Raw genomic sequence first — 11,879 nt, 5'->3', positions numbered from 1 at the left:
AGGTTTGGATTTTAAGAAAAGGAAGTAGCAGTCAGGTTGTCCCTCCTCCTGCACCTCTCACACACACCCAGTACAGGGCTGTTGGGAATGTTTACAGTAACACAAAAATGATGGAAATACCATCATAAGATATAAATTGCATCCTCCCAAGAATAAAAAACACTTTGAAAATCCTCCAAAATCCAATCTGAATATGAACTATCTCTCTCTGTATGATGTTCTTTACTTGTGATGGCTTTCTTGTGATTACATTTGCAGGTAACAGGCAACATGGGCGGCTACATGAGGTCAACATTAGAACATTTTACAAACACGCTCGCATGTTATGAGCTCCACAAATGCTCCAAACGCAGATTATACATTCACTCTTGCACATTCTCTCTCACACTCACACACAAAAACACACACACACTCTGATGTATCACAGTGCTTGAAGGCGTGTTTTCATCAGATTCATCTCTCTACACATTTGCTATATAGGAGGCGGACATAACGTACGAGGGTCAACACGACAGAAGGCATTGAGGGTGTCAGGCAGTGTGCTGTTACAGGGTAGACGGACATAAAGACAAACGCGGACAATCTTTTAAGACCCACGCGTCCATCAAATAATCCTGTATATAACTTTACATACCGTATGTCCGACATATATTATGATATTTATATATATATATATATAATTATTTAAATAGCAATAGAAAAAGGGCAGTAAATAAATATTAAAAGTATCTTAATTAAATAGTGCTTTGTCCCCGCTTAATATCTGGAATGTTTGAAGCCTTGCAGCCGGTGTTGTTTTTGTTATTGGGTCAGTTGGACAGTTGGTCCTGTTGTGCTTAGGGCTGGTCTTGGCATACAGTATTTCAGAGATTATCTGTTGGCACTTGCGGTCCCTTCTCTGAGGCGGTGCAGGCTAGGGAAGGGGCCAGAGGAAGCCAAAATATTAAAGGCTACAAGATATTTCTCACCTTAACCATTAACACGAGGCGTGTGTGTACAGAATGACATGACTCAGCTCTACGGAGCGAGGAAAGTAGATTTATGTTCTATGATTGAATGTGTTCATCAAAAGGATGGCTGATAATACCTGCAACACTAAAAGACCCTGGTGCTTTTAAAAAAAAAAAAGAAGAAAAACAAAGCACTATGTTCTTTCCACTGAAATGAATGTATTTACAGCACTGGATGGATGTGTGGTGTTGTCTTATGTGTGCTTTTACAACACTGGATCAGCAGGGCAGTGGCTAGCAGTGGCTCAGGAGAGGTCCAGGGCAGTAAGTGGCAAAGTCTGATTGAGTTTGGACGGTTCGTTTTAAATTCTGTTGTGTCTCTTAGCTGCGGCCCTCCTCTGCAGAGCGCTGGTCCGACTTCAGCTTGACAAACTCCTTGGCCACGTCGTCGTTGTTGCGTTGGGAGAGGATACGCAGGACGGTGAGGCCCGTCTCGTCCATGTGGATGCGTTTACCCAGCGGAAGCCAGCAGGCAACGCTGCCTTTGGAGGCCATGTCCTTCAGCTGCAGGACGGCCATGCCCACGGTGCGGTCCTCTCGCGCAAAGCAGTAGTCCTTTACACACACCTGCAGCTCGTAGCACTCAGGACCTACCTCGCTACTCAGGGTGCTGTAACGGAGAAGAGAGAGTGTTACCAACTTTCTGATTATTAAATTAAAACAGAGAATCATTATCAGTATTATTACTCACAAGGTGAAGGTTTCATTATATTTGGGAGCCCAACTGTTGTTTTTCGACTTGGTAGCATACTTCCTCTTCTTGTCGCTGAGGTGAGGGCCGATGATATAGACCTCCACAAATGGCCGGAATATTCCCTGGGTCTGCCACCTCAGGTCATTGGCAGCCACCACTGAGATAAGGACAGATGGAGGGAACGACAGTGGGAAGGTGTGGGTGACAGACAAGGAGAAAGATCCATGTGGAGAAATTGTGGAGCGGTGATAAAAAAAGAGAGAGTGAACAGAAAATTTAGAACAAGAAAATACTGTCTCTCCCTCAGGTATCATATATCTCTGTGAAAGTGAAGGGGTGGAGGTTAAGGGGGTGGAGGGTTACTGTAATATAATATATATTTTTTTATTATATTGGGGTTTATTTCATTAGCCATTTTTCTTTTGCAGCTGAAAGGCAGTCAGCGCTGGCTTTTATGGGCATCTTATGGCAATATCATATATATGACTTTCTACTGCATGGGCCTGTTCCTGACATTAGAACAATGAAAAGTATTACTAACTCCAAAGCTCACACTCATTTGCTGATTTCTTTTTTTGTGTTAGACCATCCCAGGTTTTCTTTGTGATCATTTATATCCTTGTACCGTAAAACCAAAGTAGCAAAGTAGTTTTTCACTGGTTTTGCTTTATTTTAACTGTCCTGAAAGCCAGGAAAAGAACAAGTAAATTCCTCTACTCTCTCATCAGGAAAATATTCATAAAATATGTCTTTGCTTTGTTAAAGTCAGATTTAAACTGAGTCATCCATAGGTTTGTTGCTTGAACACTACTGAAAAGATTTTTTTTTCAAAATCTTCTTGCCTATGTGATTTTGGTAGTTTATTTGAAGAATGTTTTTTCTTTCAACTTTTTGGCAGAGGCTACATTCAAAATAGCATATCTTGATGGTACAACCTGTTATCGTACAGTATGTCAAATAATGCGCTGTGTCACATTTCAAACATGATATGAAACGGTTGAAATGGAAAGGTCATAAGTGGACCTTCAGGTGGGATTGTTTGATTGGGAGGTGAAAATAAAAAGGGGTTAGGGTCCTTTACCTTTTACTGTGACTTTGTGCTCTCCAGTGTTGGGGTGAGTAAAAATCTCCACATGGATGGACACCTCCCCCACGGCATCGTCCACCCCAGAGCCTGACGGGACAGACAGACAGACAGGAAGGAGAGTGAGGGACGCGTTACTGCCTTTGAATGTGGAGACGTGGACTCTTGGTGCTCCTGTGACAGACCAAACACTCGCACAAACCACTGTGCCCAAATTGTCCTCCTCCCTTTAAAAAATAACAGACCAATTCCATTTCAATTTATTGAATCGAACATTGAAATGGATCTGACTATAATTTTTTGGCTATAACACAGAATATTGACTGGGGAAACATTTCTTTGTGCCATTAACTAATCACTGTGTAACAGGAGGACTTCAAATAAGGCATAGTGATCTACTTGTGAATATGTTGTGGTCTGAAAGTGGACAATCAGACAGAGCTTCTATCAGTGGGCATATATTTTTAATATAGGTAGTAATGCAGTTTAAATAATATGTTAAATTATGAAGCCTCTTGCGGCAAATCATCTCTTAACAACTCTACAACAACAGTCCAGTGGATAGTTCTGTACTAACTGTATTCAATCCCTCAGTAAGGCATTCTACATTATGATTAGATGCTGTCTGAATAACCATTGTACAGATTCAGCAACTGAGAGGTAATAATTTGGATCCAGTGAGGACAGTAATTTGTGCCCACTCATAGACGCAAGTTGTCTGTTTGGATGCAGGGTGGTTAGTAAGAGGCAGAGAAGAAGACAGGAGAGAAGCTGGAGAAGGTCAACTGACAGTGTGGATCCCCCGACACAGATCAGGTCAGGACATGCTCAGATAGATCTAGATAGGTGGACACACCCATTCCTTGGTAAAGACTTTTACCCAAGCATGGCAAGAGGAGGGTAAGAAAGGGGAAGGAGCCTCTCAGACCTGTTGGTGAAGGATGGCACTTCTGATAACAAACCTGTACTGTAGGAAGAGTGTCTGGAGGACTCATATTCAAGTTCCATATTTTTCAAACATGTTTTTCTTTATTTGCCTAACTGCCTAATTTAGTCATCATGCTTCTCTACAGTGTAATTTTACTATTGCTGTTTCTATCTATCCTTAACTGTACATAGCACATTATGGCATGAGTTGGCCCACCCCAATCCTAGATAATTCAACTTTAGACCTGGGTCCAAGTTCAGGTCTTGGGCCCCTTGGATCTGTACAGTACTTCTAGCTGTAAGAATATTTTAGGGCAAAGAAGACAGTGATGGCTTCCCTCATCATCAAACTCTTTTGTCTGGGAGGGAGATGGTGGTCAAATCTTTCCTCAGTGTCCCTGTGCGTGGTTTTGTTGCCTCATGTGAAAATGTAGTTGAGATCCACATACATCTCCAGAAGGATATGGTGACAGATGGACATTCATTTTCAATGTTTTAATTAGTGTCTTCACTTTGTCAGCGGCATCTTTGTGGCAACAAGCAGCCTGTGTGTGTGTGTGTGTGTGTGTGTGTGTGTGTGTGTGTGTGTGTGCCTGTGTGTTTTGAATCAGCCGCCCACTAAACAAGGTGGCTGTGGGAGTTAGACGGCAGAGTGTTCCTGGCATGCATCTCGCCAGGGAGCAGTATAGGATTGTTGGTCTCGCTGCCAACAGGACCAAAGAGAGCAGCAGTCGTCCATCTGGCCTTGTCTACTCTATGGAGGACGTCCATAAAAGATGGGAAAGAAACTGTGCTGGCTAGGAGGCAGGGACATGTTGCCAAGAAAACGAAGACTTTTCTTCTTTAATAAACACTGCAATCAGAAGTGCAAATATTTCTACCATATTGCAAATTTCCACCAGAATAGACATTAAATCACAAACTTGTACTGTGATTGCGTCAAAACATCGCCCGTGTTTACGGCATATTCACAAATGACCTTTGCTTACTTCTATTACAAATGATGCAGCTCATAGACTGCAGAATGTAAGGATGACAGTCATCACTGATCAGCAGCAGTCAAGTTCATCTTCATCTTGCTCTAATCATCTACTGCTATGAAAGAACTGCCAAGTAAAAGCGGCTTGGCAGGAAGTTAATTTGCAACTTGTTACAGTCAAGGATATCCAGCAGCTGGCATGAAAGCTGGAGACACGCTGCTTTGTTTTCTATATATACCTTCACTATGGAAGCAAAGCAAGGCCGTGATAATTAGAATTTCAAAAGCAACTGAATATATAACTTTCAGAAGTCAAAAGTATTGCTATCAAAAACTAGTTTTAAAGATTATTATACACAAATTCAGATAGAAAATCCAAGTCTAAATAAAAAGTGTCAAGATGCTTAAAATAAGAATTTTGAGTCAAAAAAGCCAAGTAGCGTCTTTTGAATTGGTGGAATTCAGACACATAAAATCAAGATGAAAAGTCTAATCGGGTATTATCAAGGATAAACACTTGAGTCTAATTTTAATTAATCACACTTCCTTACAATCAGGTTACATTCTGTCAGTCATGTGATCTAAAATAGAGGAGCTCAGATGCGCGATTGCAATGACCTACTGGAAATTTCAGACGGGGCACACAAATTCAGACGGATGTAAACAGTAAAAAAAATGATGTCCATTCAGTGGTTTTACGTTGTACATAGTACCGTTGTCCTTTTAGAGGACTGTCAGTGTGCTGGAGCTTGTGCAGCATCAAATGAAGTCATCCTGTGTGAGGGTTAGTAAGCAGGAGTCAAATCCTTTGATACTAATCTAAAGTGACAGAAATCAGACCACCTGACCCGAGGGATACTCTCTGATTGTCTAAATCTGTGGGGGAAGAGAGCTGAGTATCCTTTCTCGTCACTGCACTCGTCCAACGCACGTGGGAGCTGTGTGTGTGTTTGAACGTGTCTTTTCAAGGACAGAGAGCCCTCCCAGACAAAACTGAGCCAACAGCCATCATTATTCTATCCTTATCCTAGTCCTCTTCATCAGCGTCTTTCCCTTCACACATATTGGCCAGGGGTGGTAACGTGGAGGTTAAGGATTTCCTCTCTGTGTTCCTCGCCGGAGACCGACAATACACAGTGCTTCCGCCTCAACAACCTTAAGGACAGCACACGCGCACACACACACACGCACACACACGCAACACATGCGGCCCTTGGGCCTCTCTGGGTGACATCATGCTGGATCAGGATTGCTCCACACTTCAATGCACTTCTACTCATTTTGTCTGATGTCAGCACATCATGCTTGAGTGTCTGCTCATACATACAGTCCATGGAGTATGTATTCAGTGCAGTTCCGTACATACAGACATCAGTGTGTACATTACATGCATGAATGCATAAAGTCTATGTCCGTATTGTTGCGGTGGGCATGTACAATATGCTTGTTCAGAAACCGAGAGAAAAAGATGTTCAATATGTGCATTGCAGTTGTCTGTTGGGATGAGTTTGAGCAGGCAGGGGAGTAAGGGGATGCACATGGGGTGGGTGGAACGTGGAGGGACTTGGGCTTTGGTCTGGAGGCTTTTTGGTAATCCTGGATGTCTCAGGCCCTGAGCCTGAGTTCCACATACCCTTGTCTGGGTAAACATCCTCACTAGTGGTGAACCTCACCCCCTTCCCGCCGAACACTGGCCCACAGACGGGGCAGAAGGAGGGAGTAGACAGAAAAAGGAGAAACACGTAGAAATGTGAGGATTGGTGAGGTTGAATTTAAGAATAACAGAGTAAAAAAACAAAGCAACATTTATAAGTCTTGTCTCTAAAGATGGGAGGAATCCTGACAGATACGTTGTTTTTCATTCTTCAGATCTGTTGTGCAATACTGCAACATGAAAAGCTCACACAGATCTACTGCTGTAAAATGGACTTAGATGTTGGCATTTTGTCAATTCAATTTTGAAAGATCATCTGCTCAAATGGCATTTCTACCAGGGGTACTCAGTGATAGCATGTCAGCATCAGAGTTTCCACAAAGTGGATGGATGCTATGTAGCATGAAGGTAGGATAGAGGCTGAGCAACAGAATAAAAGAGTGAGAGAAAAGAAGGGGCGGCTATTTATTCTTTCATTGCAAATAGCTGTCAGATCATGTAAAGACTAATCTCTGTGTTTCCTGAGGCTGGCTACCGAGAGACTCGACTTTATGCTCTACAAAGCAGCATTTGGGAAACCCTAATATCAAGAGAAGAGTGGGAGACACTGAGTAGAGTGGTTTCTCTGAGAGAGCACAGCAGACTTACATAACATTAGACATTAATTTCACATTTGGAAAAAAAATATCCTGAAATTAAAAAGAACCACAAGTCTCCCAAAGACAGAGAAAGGGAAGAGTGCCACAGAGAGTAAGGACCGTTAGGTTACCTTGTGCGTTTTGTGACTGGACAAAGGTCTTAATGAGTTTGTCTGTTGCCTGAGTGTAGAGCGACAGGGCGTAGTGGAGAGACAGGAGGTCAGGACTCTTCTCCAGGAAAGTTTTCTTCAGACCCACACCACCAGCATGGAAATATTGCTAACACACACACACAAACAAACAAATACAGGCAGACAAAGTAGAAGACAGCTGTTAACTTACTTCCTAAATATTACTGAAGAAGAGGCACTTTCCATGTTCCAATAAGAAAAAATGGGATTTTAAAATGTTTACACAACAACCCAGAACTTTACATTACATGTCATTTAGCTGACGCTTTTATCCAAAGCAACTAACATTTGCTATATATGTCTGGAGCAACTATGGGCTAGGTGTCTCAAAGGACACATTTGTTTTTGTGTTGCAGTCGGAATTGGACCCGGGTCTCCCACACCAAAGGCAATGTCATATCCACTGTGCCGTCACCACAGAGGTGCAACAACTGGTCCCTTGATCAATTAGTTGATTACTCTATTAGATGATGGACAGAAAATTATTTATGCACTATTTGGATAATAGATTAACCCTTTTTGTTTCCAAATAACATGTCATACTGAAATTTGTGAAATCCATAAAATAATAAACTTTTTCTCGTAACAAACAATAACAGAAGATGGAAATAATTTCTAAAACATTTTAGCTATCAATGATTGCTTGATTGCTAATGTTAACTCAAAACGCCATTCAACTGACAACCTTTGCTGTGTTTGATTGCTAACTTGTAGCCAGCAGTGAACAAACTTCGTTAAGTAGGTCCATTTTTACTGTATTGACATTACAGAAGTCTCTCGATAGCATCTTGTAGGCTACTCGTCGCAAAGTGACGCATGCGCAACTCAAATCTGCACTCAACTCATATCGGGCAGTGACAGGGTAGACTCTCCATAGTCATGCGCCATCTTGAAATACATTAGCCGGAAAGGGACATACAAGACATACTGCTCCGCCTTTCGCGTTTTCGCTGTCACTTGATAAACTCCCAGGTGCTGCTAATGCTGCTAATGGGTATCGTAGCTACCGGGCCCCACCAACATTGAAGAAGGAAACATGAAGGACCATGTTAATACATCTCAAAGACCTCAAAACACTACCGGCCGACCGGTAAAATCCCTGACTCTTCCAATTGCCACCCTGCCTCATGCACATATTCAAAATCCAAGTTTCAAGAACAGGAGTCCTCTTCTTTGCCCATAAAAATAAAAACTATATTGAAAAAAGCAAAAAAAAGACCGGCTTTTTGAAGCGTAAAGCCTACCGTAGCTGTAATACGTAATTTAAACTGCATGGTGCAAGAGAGTTGATTGCAATATATGATCTCAATACTAGATTGGAGAAATTCCTACATATTGGACCTTTAAAGGTTGGACTATTACACCACGTCATTCACGATCCATCACATCGAGAGTTTGACTTAACAAAACCAAAGCACATCCTGTAATTTACTGTCATTTCCATGAGTCACACCTATTCATTGTCAAACATTTAAGGTGCCCACTAACAGTGAAAGTCTGCACATAATGTATAGCAGTGTTTCTACCTTGATGGTGTCCAGGGCCAGCTCTATCACAGCGCACTGCTTAGGTGAAAGCGCTTTGGCCTCCTCACGAACCATGTGCTCCTGAAGACGACAAATATAGAAGCAAAGACCAAAATTATTCGTCCGTCCATTTATAGGCCCTCACTTATATTTGCTAGTCAATTAGAGTCTTAATCTGAAGCACTGATGCCATGCTCAGAGCATAATGGTGTAAAAACAGTTTGTACCTTCAGCTTGGACAGCTGTCCCAGCTCCTTGGCAGCGTTAAAGATGAGCTGAGTGCCCTGGAAGAGACAGAAAGATGGATAGAAGAAAGATAGACAAGTGAGAGTGAGAGAGAGAGAAAAGTACTGTTATTATCAGCACAGTGCAGGGCAGCAGTAAACGGCTTAGTGTCACACAGAGGACAGCAACGTTTCTGACACACACGTTCATGAACAGTCACTCTGAGCCGCTTTACAATTGTCAAGATACTTTTTCCTTCAAGTGCTGTTATCACACTTATGTGTTTTATTCCAAAACATTACCCTACCCTGCACAAATCCCCCCCTCCCACATGCACACACACACACACACATACCAGTATGAAGAGAAGGGAAAGTGGCTCAGCTCGTAGTGAGGAAAAGAAAGAAGACCCACTCGGGCACTCATGAACACACACATGCAGGTGCGCACACACACACACACACACGTTGCACTGTGGTGTACGCAGGTATTTACTGGATGTCCAGCCTAATGCAATACTCTGGTAAGAGAATATATCACTAAGGGCTGCTGACTGCACCTTCAAATCCTATACTTGGTTACAGCCTAAGGCATGAAATAAGCTTTTGTATTTACCGTCTGAGGCTAGAACCTATTCAAGTTTAAATAATCTTACAAGTTTACAGTAATGCAAAAAAAGAAACTAAACCTAACAGATTAATTATATAAGAAAAATGTAATTAGTGTGTACTATTGAAACTGTGATGCATCTAGTCATTTAAACTGTGTTTACTTTAGATTCAGTCAGGCAAGCGAAGACTATGTTAAACTGACAGAAAATAGGGTAGATAGTTGCAGCTCTTGTTGCAGAAGCTTCTGTGATGAAAATAACTACTTTATTGCAAATATTCTCACCCTATGAGCACACTTTTGCACCTAAAAGGCACCACAAGTTGCAGGTCAAAGTGCCAACCATCACTACTGACTTTGCCCAATGAGGCTCATGAGGCTCAACCGCTGTCTGTTTACGTAGCAGAACTCAACAAAACAGTGCATTGTATTTGAAATCCAAGTAAAATTAAATGCCAGTTAAACTCCTTGACTTACGATTTGTGGTGTGTTTGAGCCGCAAATGTCTACAAGTAAACTAGAGTGTATGACCTGCGGTGAGGCTGGGAGTGCAGTCAGCTACTGCTGCAGTAATTCTCACAGCATATAAACAGCACCATAAAGGAATGTTGTGTAAAAAAAAAAACAATAGTGAAAAATCTATATTTCCACTGCTTTGTTTGACTGGAGAGCTGAGGGAAGGACACGGAGACACGGAGAGAAGACATTGAAGACAAGACACATTGATCTAAAGGGGTTTAGTCCTTACATCACTGTGAGAAGCATTCTTCAGCCTCCCCTGAAAAGAGAGCATGTGGTTAATACTGCAAGCAGTGGCCAGTCCCTGCAGTCTGACTTCACTCTCATTGGCTTCATGAGAATATGCAATCAAAAGGGCACATGTTGCTTTGCAAAATGTGGAATGAAATTTGAGGATAGTCGTCGCTGCCACAGACCTCCTTTCATTAGGCTAGTTGGCAGATGATTTTGTGCCTAACCTCAAAACAATGAAAACATGGTTTAACAAATTGCTAGTTGGCAGAGCATGAACAGCATACATGCTGACAAGAGTACATGGATGTTGACAACATATACTTAAAAATTGTCAATTTAACATTTCCATTTGTTTACTGATTAAACAAACAAGGTATACCATTTTAATGAGTAAGCTTTAGTGCTGGTGGGTGGATTTTTGAACTTGAGTAAGCTAGGCTAGGTGTTTTCCCCCGCTTCCAGTCTTTAAGCTAAGCTAAGTTAAGCTAATTGACTTTGGCTCTCACTCCATACTTAACGCATGGATATGAGAGTGGAATCAATCTTCTTATCTGACTCTGGACACAAAAGCAAGTACGTTTATTTTAATAATAAAGTCAAACTATTCCTTTAAACAGAAGATAAGATGAAACTCAGAACATCACATATGCAATATATAAAGGTCAGAATGCACTTATTGGTGAAATCTAACTACATGTACTCAATGTCTGTAGTTAAGTATAAGTTTGAGGTACCTTATGATCATTAATGAAATTTGTTGTGTTGCAGGTATATTGGCTTTAACTAACCAACAGTATATTAAATAATTAAAACACTCACAGGTGCCATTTTTATGCCTGTGTGCTTTTACTTTTGATACTTTAAGCATGTTTTATTGATAATACTTACGTACTTTACTTGAGCAACATTTTCAGAACAATAATATGACTTGTAATGGATTATGTCACAGTGTAGAGTTACTTTTTTACTTAAGTAAAGGAGCTCAATACTTCTTCCACCACTGGTTACACTTGACATTACTGACTTGATAAACCACAGAGAAGTGCCACAGATCATGTGGACGGAGAAACGCACGTCATTGTTCTGTTCATTAGAAAAGCATCACTTCCTGTGTGGCACTACATTTTCTTACATGTGTACTATTATCAAGTATACCACAGAATTCTAATTTTTTTTTATTTGAAACTAGATGCTTCTTTATATCCTGCAAGAGTCATATCCAACACTGGTAAAAAAAACAAAAAACATCACATATAGTAGAGTTTTAAGACATTAAGAGGTAGGTTTTGCATTATACGCTGAATGCACTTTTTTTTTATCAACTCAAGCCAACGTCTTGTAAGAAAAGCCATTCTGTGCATCAGAATCAGTGACATAATACCAGCTTTACAATTGTCATAGTAACAACAGAACATGAAATCAAACCAGGACAGACCAACATGACAGGTCTGCAGAGACATACAGTACAGTGTTGTACAGTATACTGAGAGAAGACTGCAGTGTTGAAATAGATCAGACGCAAGCAACAAACCCACAGTGGGCAGTGGAGGGGGGACACAGTTCAAACAGGTGGGAAAAATGGGGGGGGG

The 11,879-nt window shown here is 41.3% G+C and overlaps 1 protein-coding gene across 10 annotated transcripts in view; it reads right to left on the bottom strand.

Annotated features, from left to right (window-relative positions):
- Nucleotides 1-1,140: 1,140 nt before the first annotated feature.
- The window catches only part of unc13a (unc-13 homolog A (C. elegans)), a 44,601-nt gene continuing 33,862 nt past the window's right edge, over nucleotides 1,141-11,879 (bottom strand). For 3 of the 10 annotated variants that reach the window (XM_034882011.1, XM_034882012.1, XM_034882018.1), the window contains 8 exons: nucleotides 10,286-10,315; nucleotides 8,931-8,987; nucleotides 8,704-8,784; nucleotides 7,118-7,265; nucleotides 6,328-6,384; nucleotides 2,786-2,878; nucleotides 1,702-1,861; nucleotides 1,141-1,620 (listed from right to left, as the gene is read on the bottom strand). In XM_034882011.1, the coding sequence (XP_034737902.1) occupies nucleotides 1,332-1,620; nucleotides 1,702-1,861; nucleotides 2,786-2,878; nucleotides 6,328-6,384; nucleotides 7,118-7,265; nucleotides 8,704-8,784; nucleotides 8,931-8,987; nucleotides 10,286-10,315 (915 nt within the window). In that variant the 3' untranslated portion in view covers nucleotides 1,141-1,331. Of the gene's footprint in view, nucleotides 1,621-1,701; nucleotides 1,862-2,785; nucleotides 2,879-6,327; nucleotides 6,385-6,679; nucleotides 6,769-7,117; nucleotides 7,266-8,703; nucleotides 8,785-8,930; nucleotides 8,988-10,285; nucleotides 10,316-11,879 lie in introns of those variants that run through there. The other 7 variants (XM_034882015.1, XM_034882020.1, XM_034882021.1 and 4 more) reach the window with 6 other exon arrangements.

The sequence above is a fragment of the Etheostoma cragini genome, chromosome 9, assembly GCF_013103735.1.
Source record: "Etheostoma cragini isolate CJK2018 chromosome 9, CSU_Ecrag_1.0, whole genome shotgun sequence".
Taxonomy (NCBI): Eukaryota; Metazoa; Chordata; class Actinopteri; order Perciformes; family Percidae; genus Etheostoma; species Etheostoma cragini.
Note: the sequence above shows the minus strand (reverse complement) of the source record. Positions and strands in the feature narration are given on the sequence as shown.